Below are 23,311 nucleotides of genomic sequence, written 5' to 3' on the forward strand. Positions count from 1 at the left end.
TGGCACTGCGCAGTAGTTGGTCGCTGGCGCGCCGCTGGCCGGCGGGCGCCTCCGGATGCACCGCGCTGCGGTTTCTGAGCGTGCAGCGGCAGGCGCAGCGCGCGCTGCGGCTCGAGTCGGGCGCGTGCGGGCTGCCGCACCCGCAGAAGCGCGCCACGGGCGGGGAGGACGCCTGGTTCATCAGCGGCAACACGGTGGGCGTGGCGGACGGCGTCGGCGGCTGGGCGCGCAAGGTGCGATTGCCACTAATTTAACCTGGTTATTGTATTGTTCGGTGCTGACTGTTTGAGGCTGGTGTGCTGCTGCAGGGCATCGACTCGGGCGAGTACTCGCGCACGCTCATGAGCTCGGCCAAGCGCACGGTCACGACGGCCGACAAGACGCCGACGCCGCTGCAGGTGCTCACGGTGGCACATCGCAGCGCGCAGGTAAATTCCTTGCAGTTGCTGTTGGGGAGTTTGTGGGTGGGGTCTGATGATACGGAAGAAGAGAGGGATCTGATATGTTACTGTTGCCGTTGGGTAGTGTCCGGGCAGTTCAACGGCGTGCATTGTGCAGTTAGAGGGTGGGTAGAGCACGCGATCTAGTCAATTGCAGTGCTGGTGCATTGCTGTGTGTGGGGCTTAGTGGTGGTCGTGAGGTGTGCTGCAGTTTTTAACGGATCTCTTGTTGTTTGGTGGTATTGTTGCTGGTGGCAGATCTGTCGCTGCGGGCGATCAACTTGGGCGACTCGGGCTTCTTGCTGTGTCGGTTGCAGCCGGATGAGAAGCAGGGAGGCGAGGTGAGGTGGCAGGTCGTCCATGAGACGCCCAACCAGTGCCACTACTTCAACTGCCCGTACCAACTGGGATTTGGCGCCAATGGAGACAAGGTGCGTGCCGATGGCTGTTGTTGATGCTGCTGCAGTGCTGGATGGCGCTGGGTTGCTGCTTGGTGCGGCGTTGAAGTGTCGTCCGGTGGTCTAATGCTGCGTGTTTCTGTCTTCGTCACAGCCTGAGATGGGAGAGGTGTACGAGCTCGAGACCCAGGAAGGCGACGTGATCGTGCTCGGCACCGACGGACTGTACGTTGCTATGGCTGCCACGGCGGGGCAGCATGAGGTTGACGTTATTGTGGTATTGTTGCTATGGAGCAGGTTCGACAACTTGTTCCCCAAGCAGATCGCAAGTCTTCTGGACACGGTGTTGCCGTCCACGCCGGAGCTTGACCAGCACAGTATGGAGAAAGTAGCGTCTTGTATTGCCCACACGGCGCACAAGGCTGCTAAGGGCGCCAAAACCAAGACGCCATTCGCGGTGGCGGCACAGCAGGCGGGCTACGAGTATCTCGGTGGAAAGATGGACGACATCACGGTCGTCACGAGCCTGGTAACATCTGATGGAACTTAAGATATCCTCGTCAGAGCTGGCGGTGCTACAGAGCACGAGGCAAATAGGAAATACCCAACGGCGGCATATAGAGACGATTGTAGTAACCGCAACAAGCGAGAACAGCACGAGCAACTGGACAGCAAGGGTAATGGGATCAAGAATTGCATACATACTGCCACTAGCTGGGCCTAGATGTTGAGTTTGTGTGCTGATTGCGAGCGATAAGCTTAGTGCATTTGTGGTGTGGTGGAAGTTCAGTTGAGACGCGTGCCTTGCGCGTGGAACTGCAGCGCTAGGACTCAAGAGCTCTGTCAACTGAACGCATGTTCGTGCGGTAGCTACAGTACTTCGTATATGCTTGAGCCGAGGCGGATGCAAAGCATCAACCGTAAAGTTAGTACAAGTCAGCTTCGAGAAAAAACCAGAACAGCTATTGCCCCAAGACTTGAAACAAAACTTGCAGGAAACCTCTGGACATAATACACTATATGCTGGCCATCCCAGCAAAATATGCACACTTGACACGTGCCAACACCAGCTACAGACGCTTCCGTCCAGCCGCTAAAATCAATGACGTACAACGACCAACCCTTATCCAAAGATCGTGCATTTCACTACGTCGTGTTGCACCACCCGAATGACACTACTCAGCCCCTCATCGATGCCTTAACCGTGTTCGAGCCCGCCAGTGCCGCCCCAACTCTCACTTCTCAAAACACCACCACCAAGCAACACCAGCTTACCCGCCCCACGCTTCCTCCGACAAGCGACCGACTGACTGCACGCCTGCACCGCCAGAACCCATCCAAAGCCAACCACCATGAAAGTCTTCGTTGCCGTCACGATCGCGCTCGCTGCCTTCTTCGCCTCCGAGACGGAGGCCTCCAAGAAGTACGTGAAGCTGCTCCCCAACGGCGGAAACGTCCCCAACACGCCCGCTATCGGCCACACGGACGGCACGGGCGACGACGAAGCCACGAACGCCTTCGGTGACGCCTTCGCCGAGGCGGACTACGCGTGGACTAAGGCGTTGTGCGAGGCCGACTCGGACGGCGACGGCCAGACGAACGGCCAGGAGCTTGGAGACCCGTGCTGCGAGTGGACGGTGGGCGGGACGCCGCTGTGGACGACCGGCGTCTCGAACCCTGGCGACGCGTCTTCGACGTCCGACTCGAGCTTGTGGGCCACTGCCTGTGGCGCTACCACTTCGGGGACGGAGACCGCCACCACGGAGACTTCCCCCGAGACGGCGGGGTCCACGACGGAGTCTACCGCCGAGTCCTCGACGGAGACTACTGCGGACGCGTCGACGGAGACCACGGCGGGTTCCGAGGCTACTGATGACGACTACGTCGAGACGGATGAGGATGCGGACGCCATGGGGACCGCCTCCAACAGTACCACGTCGACCTCCGGCACGAAGTCGACCACCGCTGCGGCTGAAAAGTGTGCGAGCGACCTGGCTTCGACCCGCGCGCTGAGGGCGTGAGCGAGTAATCCTTGGTGAACGCGAATATGCGGACGTCCTGCCCGATGCAATGTCAGGACTTGTCTGTGTTTTGAAAGTCAGGGTTCCTTTTCAGGTTGCGGCCATTTTGCCAAGTCCGATACATTTCAGTCAACACTTTCGTACTCTTATTGCTTTCGGGTATTCCTGAGTTTTTACTATCCTACGTCCCAAACGACGCTGGTGTCTTAAAAAAAATACCATCCGCATTCTTGTCAGTTGGGTGATATCATTTTTCAAACCGAAGATAGAGCCCATGTTTTTAGTCAGAGGGTGTGAAATGAACCCAAATCTGTCGGGAGCGTCCAAGCGAAATCGACACCAGCGGCATTTGAGAGGCATGAAGAGCCTGCAAACTTCACCCCAGTGCCATGGCTAGTCATGGTATTTCCTCCTCAACGCTGGGTCGGTCTTCAGAGGGCTTAAAGCGCCGGCAAAGCGACGTTTGGCAGCCGAAGATCACCTTAGCCCATAGGAATTGCATAGTGTTTGCAGGCCATGACACCCGTCCCACGAGCCGAACATGTTTGGCCATGTTTCAACATGTTTGACCAGGTTTGAGATTTCTTACTTGTTTTTAGTATGACACTTGCCCTAACCCGTTTAGAAAACATGGGCTGTATCAACGGCCTTTTTCAAAGAACCCCCGATCCCGAAGCAATGCAGGCTCTATGTATTTTTGTATGGTAACTAGTTTCACTGAAGATACCTACCGATTCAAAACAGTTCTACTTGGTAGTTGTCTCGAAAAGTGGAAGGGGCCACATTGAAAACAGCTTTTCACTTGGTCAATTCGTGTCGGATTCTTAGGAGTAACAACTCGCAATATTCGGTGCAACGCGAGCACCGGGTTTCACCTCAGTGCCCTCCGCAAGATCTTCAAAAATATTATTATGGACGGCGGAATCACAATAAGTATATTGGGACGTAGGATAGTAAAAACTCAGGAATACCCGAAAGCAATAAGAGTACGAAAGTGTTGACTGAAATGTATCGGACTTGGCAAAATGGCCGCAACCTGAAAAGGAACCCTGACTTTCAAAACACAGACAAGTCCTGACATTGCATCGGGCAGGACGTCCGCATATTCGCGTTCACCAAGGATTACTCGCTCACGCCCTCAGCGCGCGGGTCGAAGCCAGGTCGCTCGCACACTTTTCAGCCGCAGCGGTGGTCGACTTCGTGCCGGAGGTCGACGTGGTACTGTTGGAGGCGGTCCCCATGGCGTCCGCATCCTCATCCGTCTCGACGTAGTCGTCATCAGTAGCCTCGGAACCCGCCGTGGTCTCCGTCGACGCGTCCGCAGTAGTCTCCGTCGAGGACTCGGCGGTAGACTCCGTCGTGGACCCCGCCGTCTCGGGGGAAGTCTCCGTGGTGGCGGTCTCCGTCCCCGAAGTGGTAGCGCCACAGGCAGTGGCCCACAAGCTCGAGTCGGACGTCGAAGACGCGTCGCCAGGGTTCGAGACGCCGGTCGTCCACAGCGGCGTCCCGCCCACCGTCCACTCGCAGCACGGGTCTCCAAGCTCCTGGCCGTTCGTCTGGCCGTCGCCGTCCGAGTCGGCCTCGCACAACGCCTTAGTCCACGCGTAGTCCGCCTCGGCGAAGGCGTCACCGAAGGCGTTCGTGGCTTCGTCGTCGCCCGTGCCGTCCGTGTGGCCGATAGCGGGCGTGTTGGGGACGTTTCCGCCGTTGGGGAGCAGCTTCACGTACTTCTTGGAGGCCTCCGTCTCGGAGGCGAAGAAGGCAGCGAGCGCGATCGTGACGGCAACGAAGACTTTCATGGTGGTTGGCTTTGGATGGGTTCTGGCGGTGCAGGCGTGCAGTCAGTCGGTCGCTTGTCGGAGGAAGCGTGGGGTGGGTAAGCTGGTGTTGCTTGGTGGTGGTGTTTTGAGAAGTGAGAGTTGGGGCGGCACCGGCGGGCTCAAAGTTCGATGCGGGCGGTGATCGGTCGTGTGGGTATTTGAATACACTGCAATTTGGGTGGTGCATCTGAAGTGGTGTGCAAATACGACTAGTTGATCACTTAACTGAAAAGATACCATGCTATGCGGGTGGCGTGAGTAATGTCGAAGTCGCTGACTATAATTAAGGTAATCTGTAACTTTGGAATCACATATCATACATGTTCCGGGTCGTTCTGCACAAATGCTCGATTCAAAACGATCACGTAGAAAAAGGGTGCGTATACTTATGGCGTATACTTGGCCGACTTCTGATCAAATTCTCGATTCAAAATGACCACAGCCATTTTCAAAACGATCAGCTGCCCTTTCTATGATATCACAGAGGGAAGCAGATCAACAATTGTCCTTTTCGAGAAAATTCTGGCTGATCTCAGTATTGATTTGAGAACATAAATACGACGCAGTGTCAATTGCTGATCAGTCTTTCCCACAACGTACCAGAAAAATGGCACATGTTCATTTAGAAAATGAAAGTGATTGTTTTGAATCCGTGTACTGTTCTGGTCGGAGTCGGACGTGTATACTGCCCTTTTTTCTACGTGATCGTTTTGAATCGAGCATTTTTGCAGAACGACCCGGAAATGGTGTAGAATGGTGTATAGTTGTGATAAGGCAGTATGTGTTCCATTTGCACTACGAGTTAATTTCTGATGCATGGGCAGAATTTTAAAACGTACATGTACTAGTAGTACATAGTAGTATAGATGTAGTTTAGCGAAATACACTGGACGCCTACCAAAAATAGAGAAATCACCCAACATAGATGCAGCAGATATGACAGGACATAATGAGGCATAAATCTTGTGAGACGTAAAAATCGTCTCGATAAACAGCCCTACCCCTAGATTTATTTCGTGTAGCCATCTTAGATTATAATGCTGAAATTTGTATAGAATATGTAGACCATCACTCTGCACATGTCGCTGCCATATATCACCGACATAACTCATTCCGTGCGCCACCAGCTTCAACCTCTCACTTTCAAAAAATCGTCGCTGGGTGACAAGTGCCCGGCAGCGCTGCGTGCAGCAACAACGAAGACAGGTAAGCGTCTACTTAATACGTTGGCTAGCGAGCAAGTCGAGTCTATTCTAACTTCTCTAACGTGCACAGCAACCATGGTTCATCTCGTCCACTCCGCCGTGCACTGGAGCTCGCGCTGCATTGTGGACACGTCGAGCGACGACGAGAATGTGCCGCCCAACTTGCATCGCGGCGGCGTCCAAGCGCCGGCGGAGAGCGCCAAGTCTTCTTCGCCCGCCAGTACCAGCTCCACTGGGACCTCGACGCCGCCGTGGATGTCACCGCAGCGCGGCCTACGCGTGCCAAAGGAGGTTTCAAACCCTCCGCCTGCGAAGCCTTCGACGGCTGGCGCCGCAGCGTTCACACCGTCCACGACAGATCCTCGCCCACCAGCTACCCCGCCAGTCACGAGAAACCCACGCAGTCCGACTACGTCGTCGCCCGTCCTGCTTGAAGACCCGCCTGCTTTGCGCCCACGGTCTTCATCGCTGGTCCTGCCTGAAGCTGCGTCTGCCCCACGTCCACGAACTCCCGACCCATCACCTCGACGGCCGCTTCGCGAGCGTCTCAGTTCTCGGAGGGAGCGTCGAGCGGTCGCCGCTCCGTATCAACACCGTTCTACGCAGCGTCAAGGGGCCAAATCGCCGACGGTGTCGCCCAACGCTGTCATGCGTGCAACCCGTGGGTCCCGTGCTGCTGTTGGGCTACGTGCTGCCCGACCTCGTACTGTTCGACGCCGGCAGCAAGGTCGATTCGTTCCTGCACGGTGGCCATGTGCAGTGGCGCACCTTCGCGAACTGTTTAACCCAACAGGGGTTATCTTTCCTGCGGTTCCTCATTGTGACTGGTGCGGCTGTGTGGACCCGTGTCGCGTTGGGCGCTGCCGTAACTCGCTCATGCAGCTGTACTGCAACGTTAATTGCTGCCCGTACGGCGGCAACTGTGGCAACGGCCTGGTCGAGTCGACGAAGGTCGCGTTGGTGAGGAACGCGGCGACCCGCGAATTGGCCGTGGTGGCGCAAGATTTCATTGATGCGGACGAGGTACTGGGTGAGTATCTGGGCGAGCTCGAGCACGTGATCGTCTCGCACGCGGCTCGACCGCGCAACGAGGGCTACCGCCTGATCATGACGCAACGGCCCGAGAGGCCGAGCCACCCAGTCCGCGTCGCCATCAACGCTCGGCACATGGGTGGCTTGATGCGCTTCGTCAACCACTCGTGCGCGCCGGTGGCTCAGTTCCTGGAAGTGGCGAATGGACGCAGGACGACGGTCGTGATTGCCACGACGCACGCCGTGTACGAGGGCGACGAGGTCACCGTCGACTACGGGCCCGACCTGTGGTTCGTATGTCGCTGTGGCCACCCCAATTGCCGCCATCGCGACATCCAAGATCAACAGGACCCGTAGGCGTTACGCGCGTCTCGAGGGCAGTCTGCAGACGTGAGGAAGATAGTGGGAGCTTTGCATCATTGGTAAGCCTGGTGTTTGTATGCTGTATTCAAGTTAATCTGATCCTGTCGTTGAAGCTGACTGCGTTGAATCAACCTTGGGGGCTAGTGTGCTTTGATACCTCTGTTGACGTGTCAGCGGAGAGACCTTGGCGCCAAAATGAACGCGCTCTACCAACTGCAAGCGCGCTCAGCTTGCGCGCGAATTCACCCTGCAGGTTAGTCCTCACGACCATCCGGTTCGAGGCGAGATGGGCTGGCCTCGTTTGAGCCTCACCTGCCAGAGCGGAGACCAAGCTAAGGTGGCTTTCATTCCTGGTTTTACCAAGCCTGCAGCACGTCACCTCCTCCGCACCTTCGAGATCCCGTCCGACATCATTCCTGGTACGCTACACGCCTGTGAATACCATATTCTCTGCGTACTGTAACTTACGTGTTCGTGTTTTCTGTATAGATGCCGAAGCAGACCGGAAGCACTAACTACAAGCTCTCTGCAGTGCGTCGGCTCCTGGCGCTCGTCGAGCACTACCTGCCGCTCAGCAAGGACGAGTGGGAGCGACTTGCCGTTGCTTACAACTCCAACCAAGGGCGTGGTGTCGCTGAGCGCGACTATGAAAGTCTGCGCCGTAAGTTCAAGGTGATCTACGGAGCACGGAAGCCTATCGGTGTAGCTGACATGCCGCCGCACGTGAAGCAGGCGAAGCTGCTTAAACAGGCCATCGACGCCAAGGCCAGCGTGGTCGACATGGACGATGGCGCTGATGTCGACAATGAAGTTGAGGAAGAGGGCGAGAATGAGGAGGAGGAGGAGGAGTATGAAGCCGACTTGTGCTTCGGCTTCGACGGCAATGAGGGGCTCGATGACAACTCGCACGCGAGCGACGACGCGGACACGAGCGAGAGAGCCTCCACCAGCGACTCCATGCATTCGGGCGAGACGCAATCATCGGCCGGGGACAACACCAACATGAACAGCGGCGACTTCTCGGAGTTGCTGCCCTCGACCGGTGTTTGCGAGGGGTTGGAGGCTTTTGCTACGGCGCGGCCGTCTCCGCCGGCTGCGCAGCCGATGCAGAGAAAGTTGCGATCTTCTACAACAAAGAAGACTGGTCGAGGCCCGAGTGCGATGGGGGTGGCGGCCGCTGCCGCGTCCACAGCAACCACAGACGGTGCTAATGTGGCGAGCGCTTCTCTACCAGCCACCGCTGGACGTTCGCAAGGCAAGAAGCCACTGAAGCAGAAGCGCTACGCGACTTCCTCCAACAGACTTGGTGGTATCAACTTGGATGAGCTCCGCGATACCGTGGGACGCAAGCGTGCTGCGGATGAGGACGAAGAGCTGGCTGAGGCTAGCTACGCCAAAGTAAAGCGCGTGAAGGCTGTGAGGGCGACGACAGAGCTGAAGAAGCGCTTGTCCGACCTGGAGAGCAGCTCCAGCAACATGGGGGGCACCATGTTCGAGATGCTGCTCATGATGCGTGAGGAAAACGAGCGCAAGGCGGAACTTCGCCGTGCTGACGAAGAGCAGCGCCGTCGCGATGAGCAGGCGGCCCGCGAGGCACGCTACCTCGCTGACAGAGCAGAGGCCGAAGGGCGTAGCCGTCTTGAGAAGCAGGAGGCGGTGGAGCGTCGCCGTCAGGAGAAGCAGGAGGCGGAGGAGCGCGCCCGTCGTGACAAGGAGGACGCTCGTGCGCGCACTCAAGAGCTGTTGCTCATTCTGGGCGCGCTAACGAAGAAGGAATGAGCTGTGAGTGCCCTTGCGCGGTGAAGGCGACAGCGAGAAAGATCTAAAGAGGGAGGAAGTGCATTTAGTAGCGTAACATCTCAATACAGCCCTATGTAGTGATGACAAACCAACACAGTCCATTTACGAGCTCGAATCTCGTGCTGTATTTGTTAGCAGCCCCGTCGATGCCTTCAACGATAGCTGTGCAGTACGATAACTATGAAATTAACTACGAAGCTTTCCATTGAACCAGCTTTACGCGAAAGCAATCATAGATATTCGAACATGTCTTGGTTTGGCATCTCCATGACGCCCGCGAACGTGGTCTTGATCTCGGACATGCCGACCGTGCGAACTCTGTAGTTCGCCATCCTGAATAGGTTGTTGAGTCGCATTCCTCGTAGATCCGGGTCGTAGGGCAGCGGCAAATTGAGGCGACTGTAAACTTTCTGGGCACTGCCCATTCCCCATTCGGCAGCCTGTCGAATGGAGGTGATCGCATTGTGCAGTGTGTGTGCGGCGCTGCGGAGGCAAGGCTCAATGCGCTAGATGTCCCCGTCCTTCAAGGGGGTCAGGATCCTCCCTGTCATGGCTGTGGAGCAGGGAAATGCAGAGTCCGACACTACATTCATGCGTTCGTCGGGGCACAACCGGGGATCCGTGAGCTTGTTGCGGAACTCCAAGGACGTGTCCGAGTCGTTCCACAACCCCGGACAGTTGTGCTTCGACCAAATGATGCAGCCGTCAGCGGCAAAACAAATCGTGCCGGTCACGAAGCCGAGTGTAGCCAGCCTTTGTACATGGCATTTTGTAGGTCAGCGTTAGAGGGCTGCTGGACCTGTGCACTCACATCACAATCGAATTCAGTTAGTTGAGATATCCTAAAAGCCGTTAATACCAATATCATATACAGTACACGTACACGTAAGTTTTTACCGTCGATGAACGCGAACGTGTGGGTCAGCAGCGGTTCGCGCTTGTTGACCATGCGTGCCAGCTCCGCCTGACGCAAGGGCGAGGACCAGGAGATGCGTGCAGGTGCGTAGCCAGTCAGCGCTAGCGACAGCGCTTCCTCTGCCCTGCGCAGCGTTCGTGATAGAGTGCTCGGCGGCACCCCGAACATGATGCACAGTGAGCTCTGTTCCATAGAGCCCACGTAGAAGCTCAGTACGAGCCCCAGCACCTGGTGTAGGTAGCGCAGCTTTGGGGGGCGGCCTCGTGATGACGGAGGAGGGAGGTCGTAGAAGCTAGCAAACCTAGACAGCAACTGATGAAAAGCCCCTCTACAGACATGGAGGCTATAGTGTTAGCGCAGGAAACCGCGTCAAAAATGATAATTACACTTTACCTGGTTAAACTCGTTGCGTTCAGAAAATTCACATCAGCGCCGTGCATGTAGAGGGTCATCCATGCGGACTCACACGGTGCATCGAGACACCGTGTAGTCAGGTAATGACGCGTGCGCATGGTGATGCGCCATTCCTCCTCCAGTATCAGCTGGTGGACGTCGCGGTGAGCGTCGCGCACGCGCTCGTTGTACGCCTTGAAGGCCTCGCACAGGAGCAGCAGCATGCCTTCGTCGTCCTCAAGCATCGCGCTCGCAGGAAACTCGCAGGGGGATCGCACCTGCGTAGGAGGTATCTCGAAGGGAAATGGCGACCTTCAAGCCAAACTTCAAGTCGAACTGGATAGATTCAGCTGTACTGCTGTCCCGTTCGAAATGTCCTATGTTGTACAAGATGAGGCGATATCTTTCTAATATGAGACCGTTTGTATCGACCAGAGATTCGTCGTTAATATATTTGTGGTGGACAGAATTTAGGATATGTTGACATACTTGGCGATAAGTCCTGTCATATCTGCTGCATCTATGTTGGGTGATATCTCTAGTTTTGGTAGGCGTCCACTGGTGAACGAATAATAGGATCCATACGTATAGTTTTTTAAATGTTGAAATGCGTATTATCTGGGGGAGGGAGGGGGGGGCACCACCGGTACTGACTACAGTATATGAAGCAAGAAATCATTTCTACGGAGGGCTCGGATGTAGCCCAAATCAGCCCGATTGGTTCCGTTTGGCACGCGTGCGGTGCGATGATTGATACGAGGCACGCGCTTCATTTGAATGCACAACCAATGCAGATGATCCAGCACAATAAACGAAATACCAACGCTGCTAGCCGATAGAAAAACACGTAACATTGGAAAAGCAAGTTTGTTTTTGCTAAATCCAGGAAGTTCTTGGGCTACATAATGAATTTAACTCCTTTGTGAGCATTTTCGTTGCTGTTGCGGTTGAGAATCAGTTAGCTTAGGAACGCGGTGAGAAATGCGAAGTCATTGCAAAACAGCCAAGCTATCTTGCTGTAAAAACATAAAGTTCTACCTTGATATGCAAGGCCAAGACTTGCCTACGTTTACCCCAGAGATAGCAATATTTGTATTCAAAATGGTTCCAGTGTTCACATCAGCCTAACCTACTATAAATTATCGATGAGAAATCATGCAAACGGTAAGCACCAGTGACTATAGAGCGAAGTGTAAAACTATAACAACAACTTGTCAGCGAGCGGGGTCGGAATGATGCAACTTCTGGAAACATGCCGTCCCGGAACGTGTGCCCTTCGGCAATCATCTCACTGCGCGCGTGGCAAGCACAAGCATTCTGGCGCGATGAGTAAGGGCGATCGTTGGAGTACGTGACCCCTGACACCACGTTAGTACCAAAATACGAGCATCAACCAAGTTCGCTGCTGATTCTACAATGATACCTTCATTTTTATATATACCATACATCCGCTCGAGTACACCAAAACATTCGTTGCGCTACACTTCACCACCAGTGGACAGAACGGAACTACATCTGCTAGAGCCGGACCCAATGCCCACGGCAACTTCAAGCATTCATTCAGCATTTTGCTGCCACTACCGCAGACAACTCCGGATTTCCAGCCCCGACATTCGTAAAGAATACGAGCGTGTTCTGCGACAATTACGGCAATCCAAGCACTTAGGCGCGTTCATCCAAAGGAACGCATCCAACTTTCGCACACGACATGTACAACTTCGTCTCACACACCGCACCGGCGTGGTGTTTCGCACAGTGGTGGATTAGTTTTATTCTCATTATCTAGTACGACTAGTACCATCTGTCCAAATCGAGATGGACATTAAATCGGTAATCGAACTATTCATTTACACATGATGAGTACACCAAAACAAACAAAGATTTTATCCTACGTTCAATATCCACGACGTACGTACGTGCAAGGCTCCTCAATAAGTAAACCATCTGTACTTCCAAATCGGATGCGGATTCGCCTCTGAGGTGGACCAGCTCCACAAGTAAATCAGTTTTCGTTGGCCACGTGCCTTTTTTACTGTTCGGATTCACGAACTTCTTGAAGTACACGGCTTGTGGCCAGCAGCTCATGTATCTCGTAAACCCCCGCTCAAACCAGAAATCACCGCTTTAGTCGAAATGAGCCGAGAGTGAATGGCAACGTTGAGTGGAGCTAGTTACAAATCATTTCCTGCCGGAGTCGAACTGCCAAGTTATTATAGTAATAGCCGAACGGGACGTTTGGGAAGTATCGGACGCTTATGTATTGCAGGTACCGTCCGTCTCACTGAAACCAAAAGCACCAGTTCTGACGAGTATCTTGAAGCTGGTGCACAAACTGCTCTAAACCGGAGCTGCCAAGCGCAACATGGAAGTTGGATAACACCCCCTCGCGAAATCATCACGGTTCTGGTGGTTTGGCCCGACCAACCAACCTCCAGCCGACAGAAGCTCACTCCTCAATTCACCGCCTCCAAGCCACTCGGCTTACCTCCCCACGCTTTTACCCCAAGCGACACCTTCGGCGCCTGCCACCAGCTAGCAACAATGAAGATCATCATCCCCAGCCTCCTCCTCCTCGCCGGCTCGATCGCCTTCGTCCAAGAACTAGTCTCCCACGTGGAGGCCTCGAGACGATTCGTGGCGATGATGCCGAACGGCGCCAACGTGACCGGTTACCGAGCTATCGGCCATCCCGATGGTACGGGCCGCAATGCCTCCACCAACAACTTCGGCAAGGCCTTCGCTAACGTCGGCTACGCGTGGACCAAGGAGTTCTGCATGAACGACACCGACGGTGATGGCCAAACGAATGGCCAGGAACTGGGCGATCCCTGCTGCCAGTGGAACAGGACGTCGAACCCCGTGGTGCTGTGGACGATTGGAGTCTCGCATCCCGACAATGCCTCGCTCGTTTCCGACCCGCGGCTGTGGGCCAACGTAGTGTGCAACACGTCGACCAACACGTCGACCGGCACGCCGACCATGGCCCAGAACGTGACCATGCTTCCTAGCACCACAAGCCCGCCTACCACCACGAGTCCGCCAAGTACGACTTCACCGCCGGCAACCACGGCTCCTCCTTCGACGACTTCGCCACCGGCCACGACAGCCCCGCCTTCGACAACTTCGCCTCCGGCGACGACCAGCCCACCGAGTACGACTTCACCGCCGGCAACCACGGCTCCTCCTTCGACGACTTCGCCACCGGCCACGACAGCCCCGCCTTCGACAACTTCGCCTCCGGCGACGACCAGCCCACCGAGTACGACTTCACCGCCGGCAACCACGGCTCCTCCTTCGACGACTTCGCCACCGGCCACGACAGCCCCGCCTTCGACAACTTCGCCTCCGGCGACGACCAGCCCACCGAGTACGACTTCACCGCCGGCAACCACGGCTCCTCCTTCGACGACTTCGCCACCGGCTACGACCAGGCCGCCTACCACAACTGCTCCCCCTTCGACGACTTCGCCTCCGGCAACAACTAGTCCTCCGAGTACGACTGTGCCCCCTTCGACGACTTCACCTCCGAGAACGACGGCACCGCCAGCCACAACGGCCCCGCCATCGACGACTTCGCCGCCGGCAACGACAAGTCCTCCGAGTACGACTAGCCCACCGACGACAACCAGTCCTCCTTCGACTACTCGTCCTCCGACAACGACGAACCCTCCGAGTACGACCCGTCCTCCTACCACTACAAGTTCTCCGAGCACGACTCGCCCTTCCACGACCATGAGTCCGCCGAGCACGACGCGTCCTCCTACCATGACGACCCCACCGACTACGACTCGTCCTCCGACTACGATGAAGCCTTCGGCCACGACCCGTGCGCCAGCGACAACTCGTCCTTCGACCAGCAACCCGAAGCCGAGCAACCAGTACTACCAGTACTATCAGTACAAACCGAAGCAACACTACAAGCCCAAGCCGAAGCACCACTACAAGCCCAAGCGCCACTACAAGCCCAAGCGCCACCACAAGCCCGAGCGTCGCCAGCACTAACTGTAGGTTGGAAGTCCAAAGCGGAGACCGAATTCCGCTTTTCACTGATCTCTCAAGCCGTTTTGTTTGAAACGATAACGCTACATTGGCGTGCCAGCATGACGATAGGAGCCACATCTTATGTGTGTGCTACAAATACGAATTGATGCAATTGATGCACTTACTAGTAGGTTCTAAGCACGCTGTAGGAAGCTGTGTTCATTCAATTCGAATTTGCTCAACCGTTTCATTGAATATATCTTCTTCACTCGCTTAAGTACCTTCTGTAAAATTAAACAAGTAATTTGATTGATTTTAGTATGTTGATATCCGCACCGAAACTTTCCGGTGGTGCGAACCGACTTGCCACATCTAGTTAAGCACGTGCCACTCAATAATCATATTTGTTGTGGTGAGTGCAGTGCGTTCGGCAACGATCTGCTATCCCAGGGTAAATTCTCCTTGAGTTCCGGATCCAAAAGGACTGAACTCTATCATTTGCCAGCGAAAAATAAACTATTCGGGTGGTGCACTTCCTCTATGGAGATGCACATTCCCCAGGATCCAGCACGTCTGCTACGGTAAGTGCAAGCTACGACACTGCACGCTCAAATCATCTTGACCATAACATGCACCCCGGCTCCAATGTCTTCGCCAAATAGCAGTAAGAGCGACGCGAGGTTTCGCATTTCTGGAATTGCTGTGGCAGTCATGAATCGCGGAATCTCGAGTGCTCTTCCATTCATCATTACAGCAGTGTTGACAGCGCGCCTACTTTCAAGAACCAGCGCAGAGAGAAACTATGCGGCGATAATCCCTAATGGCGCTAGCATGGAAGAAACCATGGAGAGGAAGTTAATGGTTGCCAATTCATTCGACGACGCCCATGCCAAGGCTGGGTACATGTGGTCCAAGGAGCTCTGCATGGCCGACAGCGACGGCTACCACCAGACGAACGGCCAAGAACTTGGAGACCCGTGCTGCCAGTGGAGCAGCACTTCGAACCCTGTCGTGCTGTGGACAAGTGGTGTTTCTCATCCAGGCAACGCGTCAATTACGTCCGACCCAAGTATGTGGACTGACATCAATTGCTCCGCATCGGCTGCTACGGGTGCAGCGAGCTCACCAAGCGAATCCGTCAAGACGCTTGAAGAAACAAGCAGCCAGTTTCAAAAACCACGCTCGGTTGCTCTTTTCCCATGGCTAGCACTTTGGCACCGTGTTTTCCGAGGACTTCCTTGATACTAACGAAATACTAGCAGAACGGATGACGAACAGTCTACTGAAGTAGTTAAATAATACTAAGCATACATCATATCGATGGCATTTTAGCGTTGTTTTCTGCTTTGTTGGGTAGACTTGTCAAGTTGACCGTCAATGACTGTCAACACTTTACTAGCAGTAGCTCCTGCTAGTCGACTGAAAAGTACAACGTGCTGTATTCTCGTACGGGGTCGAGCTTCAATCAAATGCGGCAGCTAGCGTTTGCTGCTACATCCGAGGTGGCGCGTGCCATTTTTCAATCGCTAAATCGCGCGCGTGCCAAGCACGGATATATTACTCAAGCCGCAGTTCATGGTGCTGGATCGGTGCTTCAGATAATAACATATCTTGAGCGAGTCGTTGTTAGATAAGCAAGGACGGCTGTACTTTTTCGGCTACAACAAGACCAATTTCGCTGATTTACCATTGAGCGGAGCACAAGACAATGGCCAAACACGAAATGATACTATAAAGCAGAGCTCAACTGATCTGAACAGCAATGTATCGTTACTCACGTTGCTGCATTGCGCCATGATAAGCTTTTTAACCCCCCCCCATCAGTGCCAGGTACTTGTGCTCGACTCATACGTCGCTCTTCATGGGCAAAAGTCTCGCGCAATGGCAACAGTACCCTCACTTCTCAAACCACCAGCTCGACGACACTTCAAGTCCACTTCGCCTGCCTATCCTCCGCAAATTCCAGCAGCTACTTCGACCAGCGATGCGCCTCGTTGCCAGTGCACTTCAACTGGCTGTTGCAATTGGGCTGGGGGCTCGATCGGCGCAAGCTAAGAGTTGCTACGTCGCACGGATCCCAAATGGAGGCAATGTGCCGAGCGTTCCAGCCATTGGGCACACCGATGGAACGGGGAGATCGTCCGCCACAAACGTGTTTGGCAAGGCTTTCTACAGCGCAGGGAAGGCGTGGACGAAGGCACTCTGCATGGCCGACAGCGACGGCGATGGCCAAACCAATGGCCAAGAGCTCGGAGATCCATGCTGTGAATGGAACGTGACCACGAACAACGTCGTTCGATGGACTGTTGGCGTTTCGCATCCCAGTGACGCAACCAAGATTTCCGACCCGAGTTTGTGGGCGAATATCCAATGCAGTACCGGAACGACGACTGCACCGCCAGCAACAACTTCGCCACCGGCAACGACGGCCCCGCCTTCGACGACGGCTCCACCAGCTACGACTTCGCCACCGTCAACGACCAGGCCGCCTGCCACGACGGCTCCTTCTTCGACGACTTCACCTCCGAGAACGACGGGACCACCTGCCACGATCTCGCCACCATCGACGACTGCGCCACCAGCAACGACTACTCCTCCGAGTACGACTAGCCCACCGACGACAACCAGTCCTCCTTCGACTACTCGTCCTCCTCGCACAACGTCACCGCCGACCACCACTCGTCCGCCGACGACGGCAGCTCCCCCCTCTACGACTTTGCCGACTCGTGTCCCGTCAACTACGGCGCCACCGAGCACCACTCGCAAACCATTTACGACCGCTCCCCCGAGCACTACTCGCAAACCATCTCCGCCGAGCACTACTCGCAAACCATCTACGACAGCTCCGCCAAGCGCTACGCGTAAACCATCTACGACGGCCCCTCCAAGTACCACTCTCAAACCAGCTACGACAGCTCCGAGTCGTAAACCAATTTCGACGTCCCCGCCGAGGACTACTCGCATTCCATCCACGAGCACCCCTTCTCGCTCGTCAAGCCCTTCTAAGCCGAAAATGAGGGGTGTCCCGAACTCGAGCAAGGCGACGCGTCGTCATCGCCACCCGCTACTACCAGTGCAGCCGCTACTACAAGTCCAAATCTACCGGTCACTACTAACCCAACAACCGGTACGAGTAGAGCTCAACTCTACTTGGAGCACGGAGTCCAAAGCTTGCTTTCATGCATGTTTAGGACGTTTAGGTTGTAAAGCAAGGGGGTGCCGATCCTTCCCTGCACGCTACCACAATGCATTCCATTTCTCGTTTTCCTTGTCTCCCTTCGTATCCATCATCCTACAGCAGGTTGGATGCAACGATGTAGATGATCACGGGCCACGGTGCATCCTCGGGGGGGGGGGGGGGTCAATAAATACTGTTAGATTCTCTCGAATTTGTATAAATGTTTTGCCTATCTATGGATATGGTAACCATTTCATCAGCGTGATTCCTCCGTATTCGTAAGGCGATCCGCTAAGCACAGAAGGCCGCGCTAGTAGTGAACCCTTCTGTGCGAAAGTGCCGGCAAGGGCAGCATAAATCAGCAGTTGTGTGTATTTGAGATCCAGTACCTCGCTGATCAGGACGTTTGCCGATGACATACATATTCGTCGGAGCACACGCTCTGCAAGCGGATTGCGGGGAGGCACGTGTTCGTTGGTACGGTAAGAGACATACTTGCAGCCTAAAGTAATGATATGCTTGGAAGTGCACTGCAAGCGAGATACGGCGCCTGCCATATAAGCTCGTAGCACCAGTTCACAACCCAGCCAGTCTGGAACGTAGGGATCTTTACGTTCCTCCGTTGATGATACAACCAGTATTTAGGGCTGGACCACCCAAATCCTCTCGATGATTGTGATTTACGGTGTTGAAGTGACGGTGGTGGTGGCGGGTAGTCTCACTTTTCAATACGCGTTGGCCATTCCACCTGAAACTTGCTACTCGAACTTCGCCTCCAACACGTAACGCGAACGGTACGATGAAGCTGTTTATCACCAGTACCCCTCATCTTGTCATCGCGATTGGGTTGGCCGGGCACTTCGCTTCGAACGCAGAGGCGTCGCGAAGCTACGTGTCGAAGCTACCAAACGGCTCCAAAGTACCGGGTGCATCGGCGATCGGGCACACCGACGGCACAGGAGAGGACGGAGCTACGAACGCATTTGGCGACGCCTTTGCTGAGGCCGACTACACTTGGACCAAGACGCTCTGCATGGCGGATTCTGACGGAGACGGCCAAACAAATGGCCAGGAGCTTGGAGACCCTTGCTGCCAGTGGGTCAAGACCACGAACCCTGTAGTGCTTTGGAGCACCGGCGTTTCGAACCCGGGAGATGCATCTAAGACTTCCGAACCGAGTTTGTGGGCTAATGTGCCGTGCGGCTCGACAAGTGCCCCGTCGACAAGCGCCCCCAGCACAACGAGCCCTCCTGTTACGACAACATCGCCAGCAACAACATCTCCCGCAATTGTCACGACGGCCCCACCAGCGACGACTCGTCCACCAACAACCACTAGTCCGCCGGCAACGACAGTCCCGCCTTCGACAACTTCGCCTCCGGCGACGACCAGCCCACCGAGTACGACTTCACCGCCGGCAACCACGTCTCCGCCTGCAACGACTTCGCCACCGGCTACGACTAGACCGCCTGCCACAACTGCTCCCCCTTCGACGACTTCGCCTCCGGCAGCGACTAGTCCTCCGAGTACGACTGTGCCACCGGCAACCACTGCTCCCCCTCCGACGACTGCTCCGCCAGCTACGACTTCGCCACCGGTAACGACCAGACCGCCTGCCACGACCTTGCCACCATCATCAACGACTGTACCACCGGTAACGACCAGGCCGCCTGCCACGACGGCCCCACCTTCGTCAGCTGCGCCACCGGCTACGACCACGCCGCTATCGACGACGTCGGCTCCAGCAACAAACACTCCCCCGACAACGACTACTCGCCCCACCGCTTTCAATGCCCGACGTCCTACCCGCTCTACTCACTCAGTAAACACGCCAAAGCCGACGTTGAGGGGTGCTCCGAAATTGCCCAAGCGCGTTTACGCCCGTCGTCACCCCACCCCAGACCCAGTCGCCACTACAGCGCCAACCAGCTCAACAAGCAGGGGAAATCCGACTACATGTAGCCCACCGCTGGACTGCAGGAGAGAAGAAAAGCTCCTTCGCTCAGGCTAGACACCAACAGAGCTTGCCCGAATACCCGAAACGATGATACCTTTCCATTCATTCTTTGCATTCCTGATCTTCTGCTCGCTTCAGCACTGCAGTAGGATACCCCCAGATCGTGTTGCGCGTTTGCTGCACGCACCACGTTGCTGCTTGCTAAATTTTGAAAGAATACATGTACTCTGTTGCTGTTGCATGGTCGGCCACGGGATAGAGACTCTACCATCATAGAGCATGAATAGCCGCCAAGTTCGGATCGCACCATCGCATCGACAAGGGAGCTTGGTATCTAAGACACCAGTTCCTCGTCGTAAGGATGAATATAGCGGTGCTACTCTGCGCTTAGTCAAAGAGTTTTGGATCACTGCGCATCGGGTGGGGGTCTGCCTCGAGGTGTGCTCGCGTTATTATAGCTCGTTGGACTTTAACGAGGGCTTGGCTGGGAAACGATGTTGATCACGTTGAAGTGCGCCGCTTTATCTTATCAACGCAATGACGGACGTTCATATGGACAGCGGCCAAGATGGCACGCGGCCTGCATACGTTTATCACACACATGTTCAAAGCGACACGGCATCCAACTTGGATTCCAAGCGCCAGCTACAGCCGGTCTCGCCTCACGCGGCGTGCCTGCGAGCTCAGCCAAGCGTTGAAGATGCACGTCACGTCGGCTGCTGGCTCGCTTTTTCGACTAACTGAAGTTGCCACGCTCCGACCCAAGCAGCAAGAATCGGCACCCCCAGCAACCTTAACACTCGCTCTGCAATTGCATATCCGATACTACCTACATGTAGTCCATGGCCTCGGCAATTCGTAACCCCGAAAAAATACTGAAACTGCGGAATACTGCTATTAGTTTGGCAACGCTTCCGAGTTGCACTGCCGGCGACGAGGAGGAGGAAAGTATCAGCTGCACTATGACGTTCACAGTCGCAGAGGCACGGCGCGCTCCCCACCTCAAAATCTTCGCCGCGCTTTGGTTTGGTTACCGGTAGTTGAAACCCATGAGCATCTGGGTGTCAAGCAACCCGCCATGGGCTGGTTAGAGAGGGCTGCCCTTCCGCACGACTCATCGCACCCACTCATGGTTCAGCGCGCGCCCGAGCACCACGTGGCATGGCGGTCACTGCCACAGCAGGACGGCCTGCCGTGCCAGCTCACCGCGAAGAAGCGATGGTAAACAGCGCCATTTGCCATACCATCGCGGAAGCGGGGAGAAGCAAGTGCCAAGTGGGCTATCGGCCAAGTGGGAAAGCCTCGCCCCGGACGCGAGTCAGGCATCGCTGGCATGCCAAGTTGCAATTGCAACGGCACAGCGACGACGCGGCGGCAACCCCATACGGAGCCGCAGGCGCAGGGCTTACCGCGATCGTCCTGCCGCCTCCGCCGAGTGCGACCCGCACAAAAGTCCGCCATTACGGTCATTACAGATACCGCCCCTCAAATTTGTAGCCACAGATACTTGGTATCCTCTCCAACCCAGTAACTATTGTATATCGCTTTGAGCAGGATGAGAGTATCCATCTCAAAATAGACTCGACGTATGTATGCTTATCATAAGAGATGCATTTACTTGTTGCTCCCATAAAATAGATTCCCTGTAGGACCTGAAACGTGGTGCTCGTATCGAAGTTGTGGCTGGAGTCTGTACTAAATGTTGCAGGCAGCGGTAGAGAACAAGTTGATGATACCTTTACACTAGGTGGAACGGACCAATGGGCGCGCAGGAAAAGTGGCGGCAACGCTACGATTTTCAGACCGGCTCCTTCCACCTGCTGGTGTGTGTAGCGCCTCGCCCGCATTCCCAAACTAGTCTTGGAGAACGGCTAACCGGCAGGAAACAGTCTTTTGCTTCCTCGGTATTTGCATCGGCGGCGAGGCATCAATCACTGCCCGCTTTAGCACCACCTAACCGGGCGGACAGAGGTCGACCACCGCAGGCAGGCAGGCAACACAGGCATCGCAGCTCAGCGCAGCGCAGAGGCAGAGGCAACACGTATCTCAAAATGTGGCCGAGAGTCGCGGCAGCCAGCGCGCTGCTGCTCCTTCAGGGGGGCGCCGTCGCTCAAGGTAAGGGTTCGCCCCTTTTGGCAACGTGGAAAACTTCTTCCTTTTCTTCTAACGATCTTCTTTTGTTAATGTTTTTTACTTAAATCTGTAGACTGCGCCTACACCGTGAGTGTATTGGACGTGCCGGGCGTGCAGTGCGTGTCGGCGGCGCCGTGCTCCGGCACGTACTACGCGTCGGGGCTGTCCCAGGGCGTGGGCGCGTGCCCGTCGGGCTCGAGCTGCGCGCTGCTGCCGCAGACGCCCATCATGGGCTGCGCGGCGGCGGGGCGCACGGACCTCATCTACGTGAACGCGGACGGCACGCTGACCAAGGACGGCAAGTCGGTCACGCTCCCGGACGCGACGACGACCACGACGACGACCAGTACCACGGCGCCGTCCACCACTAGCAGCACGACGAGCAGCACCGCCAGCTCCAAGAGCACCGCTAGTAGCACTAGCAGCAGCACTAGCAGCACGACGGGGAGCAGCAACGGCTCCAAGAGCACCAGCAGCTCGTCCAATGCGAACGGCAGCAACAGCAACGCGAGCTCCGGCTCGAGCTCGAACGCGAACGCCAACTCGGACGGTAATTCGGCGTCCAACGCTTTCGCTAGCACCAACTCAGGGGAATTTAACCCGGGCTCTGTCATTGCAGGGGGCTCGGACGCGTTGACCGACAGTAGCAACTCGACCGTCTCGTCGGACTCGGCCTCGCACTCGGCTTCGAACTCGAACTCCAACAGCTCGGACAGCTCGTCGTCCGCGTCCAACTCGTGGTCGTCGTCCGACTCGACGGCGGGCAGCATTGTGTCGCCCGGCAGCAGCTCGGCCAACCAGCAGTCGTTCAACCCCGGCTCCATCCTCAGCGACAGCTCGAGCACCGTCAGCAACGGCTCGGATAGCGGCATCAGTCTCACCGCCATCATCTGCATCGTCGTCGGCTGCTTAGCGGTCGTAGCTATCGCAGCCGGCGCTCGGCTGCTGCAAAAGGGCAAGGAGGCCGAGGGCGAGCTCACGACGCCCGAGGGCGCTGCCATGGAGGGCTACAACGGCGGCGAGGGCGGCGGCAGCGGCATGACTCCCAAGGAGAACGTGCTGCTGCTCTAAGTTATGGCCGAAGGGAATACAGGGTGACTGACTACTGTGCAAACAAAACTTTTTGATCATGGGGCAAGCGTTTGAGTGCGTGAACCTGGTGGAGAACAAACAAGTACATGGGGCGCGGTGCAAGCAAGGCAAGGCAAGGAAGGAGAGCAAGCGGAGAAGGAATGGCGTTGTGTGTGTTTTGGTGTCGTCGTGCATAGAAGCATGGAGCTGTGAGCGTTGGCGAGGCGGAGAGAGGTGGTAGCATGTGAATAGTAGCTCTCTGCTCTTCAGAATCGGTCTCGATCCATATACACGTGCGGCGGCGCGCAACGCCGTCTTAGTAAACTGCACCCCGGACTGACAGCAAAGCGCTGTATAGCATTATTTTACTTTTTTCTTCTTCCATCGCCTAACCATACCATCTTGCCATCTTAGGTGTGTAGATCAGCTGGCCACCTCGCCGCCACGACTGCAATTTCCAGCACTTCCTCTCCATCCGAGCCGAGCTGAGCGTTGATGCCACGCTGGGCAAGTAAGTTACACAAGTTCCTGACACTTTAGGCACCAGCTGTGTGGATGCTACCGGTCAGTTATCATATCCACGAAAGTATCCATCCATCCATT

The 23,311-nt window shown here is 55.6% G+C and overlaps 12 protein-coding genes across 12 annotated transcripts; 9 read left to right on the top strand and 3 right to left on the bottom strand.

Annotated features, from left to right (window-relative positions):
• Nucleotides 1-341: 341 nt before the first annotated feature.
• Nucleotides 342-1,041, top strand: PHYSODRAFT_495487 (hypothetical protein; the record flags this gene model as incomplete). Its single annotated transcript, XM_009526045.1, has 4 exons — nt 342-428; nt 526-565; nt 699-871; nt 1,006-1,041. The coding sequence occupies 4 exons, from the start codon at nt 342-344 to the stop codon at nt 1,039-1,041; spliced, it is 336 nt and encodes a 111-aa protein (XP_009524340.1).
• A 1,182-nt stretch (nt 1,042-2,223) lies between these two features.
• On the top strand, nt 2,224-2,613 carry PHYSODRAFT_402187 (hypothetical protein; the record flags this gene model as incomplete). Its single annotated transcript, XM_009526046.1, has 1 exon — nt 2,224-2,613. A coding segment is annotated over one exon (390 nt), but the record flags the coding sequence as incomplete, so codon positions are not given.
• A 1,622-nt stretch (nt 2,614-4,235) lies between these two features.
• On the bottom strand, nt 4,236-4,625 carry PHYSODRAFT_393461 (hypothetical protein; the record flags this gene model as incomplete). Its single annotated transcript, XM_009526047.1, has 1 exon — nt 4,236-4,625. A coding segment is annotated over one exon (390 nt), but the record flags the coding sequence as incomplete, so codon positions are not given.
• A 2,135-nt stretch (nt 4,626-6,760) lies between these two features.
• On the top strand, nt 6,761-7,273 carry PHYSODRAFT_496632 (hypothetical protein; the record flags this gene model as incomplete). The annotated part of the gene is made up of 1 exon (XM_009526048.1): nt 6,761-7,273. The coding sequence occupies one exon, from the start codon at nt 6,761-6,763 to the stop codon at nt 7,271-7,273; it is 513 nt and encodes a 170-aa protein (XP_009524343.1).
• Nucleotides 7,274-7,768: 495 nt separating this feature from the next.
• PHYSODRAFT_492399 (hypothetical protein) lies at nt 7,769-8,191 on the top strand (the record flags this gene model as incomplete). Its single annotated transcript, XM_009526049.1, has 1 exon — nt 7,769-8,191. A coding segment is annotated over one exon (423 nt), but the record flags the coding sequence as incomplete, so codon positions are not given.
• A 1,118-nt stretch (nt 8,192-9,309) lies between these two features.
• PHYSODRAFT_493497 (hypothetical protein) lies at nt 9,310-9,504 on the bottom strand (the record flags this gene model as incomplete). Its single annotated transcript, XM_009526050.1, has 1 exon — nt 9,310-9,504. One exon carries the CDS (start codon nt 9,502-9,504, stop codon nt 9,310-9,312), a length of 195 nt encoding a protein of 64 aa, XP_009524345.1.
• A 449-nt stretch (nt 9,505-9,953) lies between these two features.
• PHYSODRAFT_418347 (hypothetical protein) lies at nt 9,954-10,624 on the bottom strand (the record flags this gene model as incomplete). The annotated part of the gene is made up of 2 exons (XM_009526051.1): nt 9,954-10,323; nt 10,389-10,624. Coding segments are annotated over 2 exons (606 nt in total), but the record flags the coding sequence as incomplete, so codon positions are not given.
• Nucleotides 10,625-12,929: 2,305 nt separating this feature from the next.
• PHYSODRAFT_490635 (hypothetical protein) lies at nt 12,930-14,460 on the top strand (the record flags this gene model as incomplete). Its single annotated transcript, XM_009526052.1, has 2 exons — nt 12,930-13,348; nt 14,268-14,460. 2 exons carry the CDS (start codon nt 12,930-12,932, stop codon nt 14,458-14,460), a joined length of 612 nt encoding a protein of 203 aa, XP_009524347.1.
• Nucleotides 14,461-16,353: 1,893 nt separating this feature from the next.
• On the top strand, nt 16,354-16,758 carry PHYSODRAFT_493144 (hypothetical protein; the record flags this gene model as incomplete). Its single annotated transcript, XM_009526053.1, has 1 exon — nt 16,354-16,758. A coding segment is annotated over one exon (405 nt), but the record flags the coding sequence as incomplete, so codon positions are not given.
• On the top strand, nt 16,740-17,234 carry PHYSODRAFT_247382 (hypothetical protein; the record flags this gene model as incomplete). Its single annotated transcript, XM_009526054.1, has 2 exons — nt 16,740-16,969; nt 17,069-17,234. The coding sequence occupies 2 exons, from the start codon at nt 16,740-16,742 to the stop codon at nt 17,232-17,234; spliced, it is 396 nt and encodes a 131-aa protein (XP_009524349.1).
• Nucleotides 17,235-18,346: 1,112 nt separating this feature from the next.
• On the top strand, nt 18,347-20,202 carry PHYSODRAFT_313728 (hypothetical protein; the record flags this gene model as incomplete). The annotated part of the gene is made up of 2 exons (XM_009526055.1): nt 18,347-18,947; nt 20,156-20,202. 2 exons carry the CDS (start codon nt 18,347-18,349, stop codon nt 20,200-20,202), a joined length of 648 nt encoding a protein of 215 aa, XP_009524350.1.
• Nucleotides 20,203-21,374: 1,172 nt separating this feature from the next.
• PHYSODRAFT_285629 (hypothetical protein) lies at nt 21,375-23,075 on the top strand. The gene is made up of 3 exons (XM_009526056.1): nt 21,375-21,619; nt 21,711-22,187; nt 22,257-23,075. Exons 1-3 carry the CDS (start codon nt 21,556-21,558, stop codon nt 22,706-22,708), a joined length of 993 nt encoding a protein of 330 aa, XP_009524351.1. The 5' UTR covers nt 21,375-21,555; the 3' UTR covers nt 22,709-23,075.
• The last annotated feature ends 236 nt before the right edge of the window (nt 23,076-23,311 follow it).

This window comes from Phytophthora sojae (genome assembly GCF_000149755.1).
Source record: "Phytophthora sojae unplaced genomic scaffold PHYSOscaffold_3, whole genome shotgun sequence".
Lineage (NCBI taxonomy): Eukaryota > Oomycota > Peronosporomycetes > Peronosporales > Peronosporaceae > Phytophthora > Phytophthora sojae.

What these genes read in the sequence shown, in the direction of transcription:
- PHYSODRAFT_285629 (XM_009526056.1), top strand. Translation starts at nt 21,556, where the DNA reads ATGTGGCCGAGAGTCGCGGCAGCCAGCGCGCTGCTGCTCCTTCAGGGG. An exon ending in GGGGGGCGCCGTCGCTCAAG is followed by an intron (nt 21,620 to 21,710) that starts GTAAGGGTTCGC and finishes TTAAATCTGTAG; the next exon opens with ACTGCGCCTACACCGTGAGT. An exon ending in CGCGAACGCCAACTCGGACG is followed by an intron (nt 22,188 to 22,256) that starts GTAATTCGGCGT and finishes CTGTCATTGCAG; the next exon opens with GGGGCTCGGACGCGTTGACC.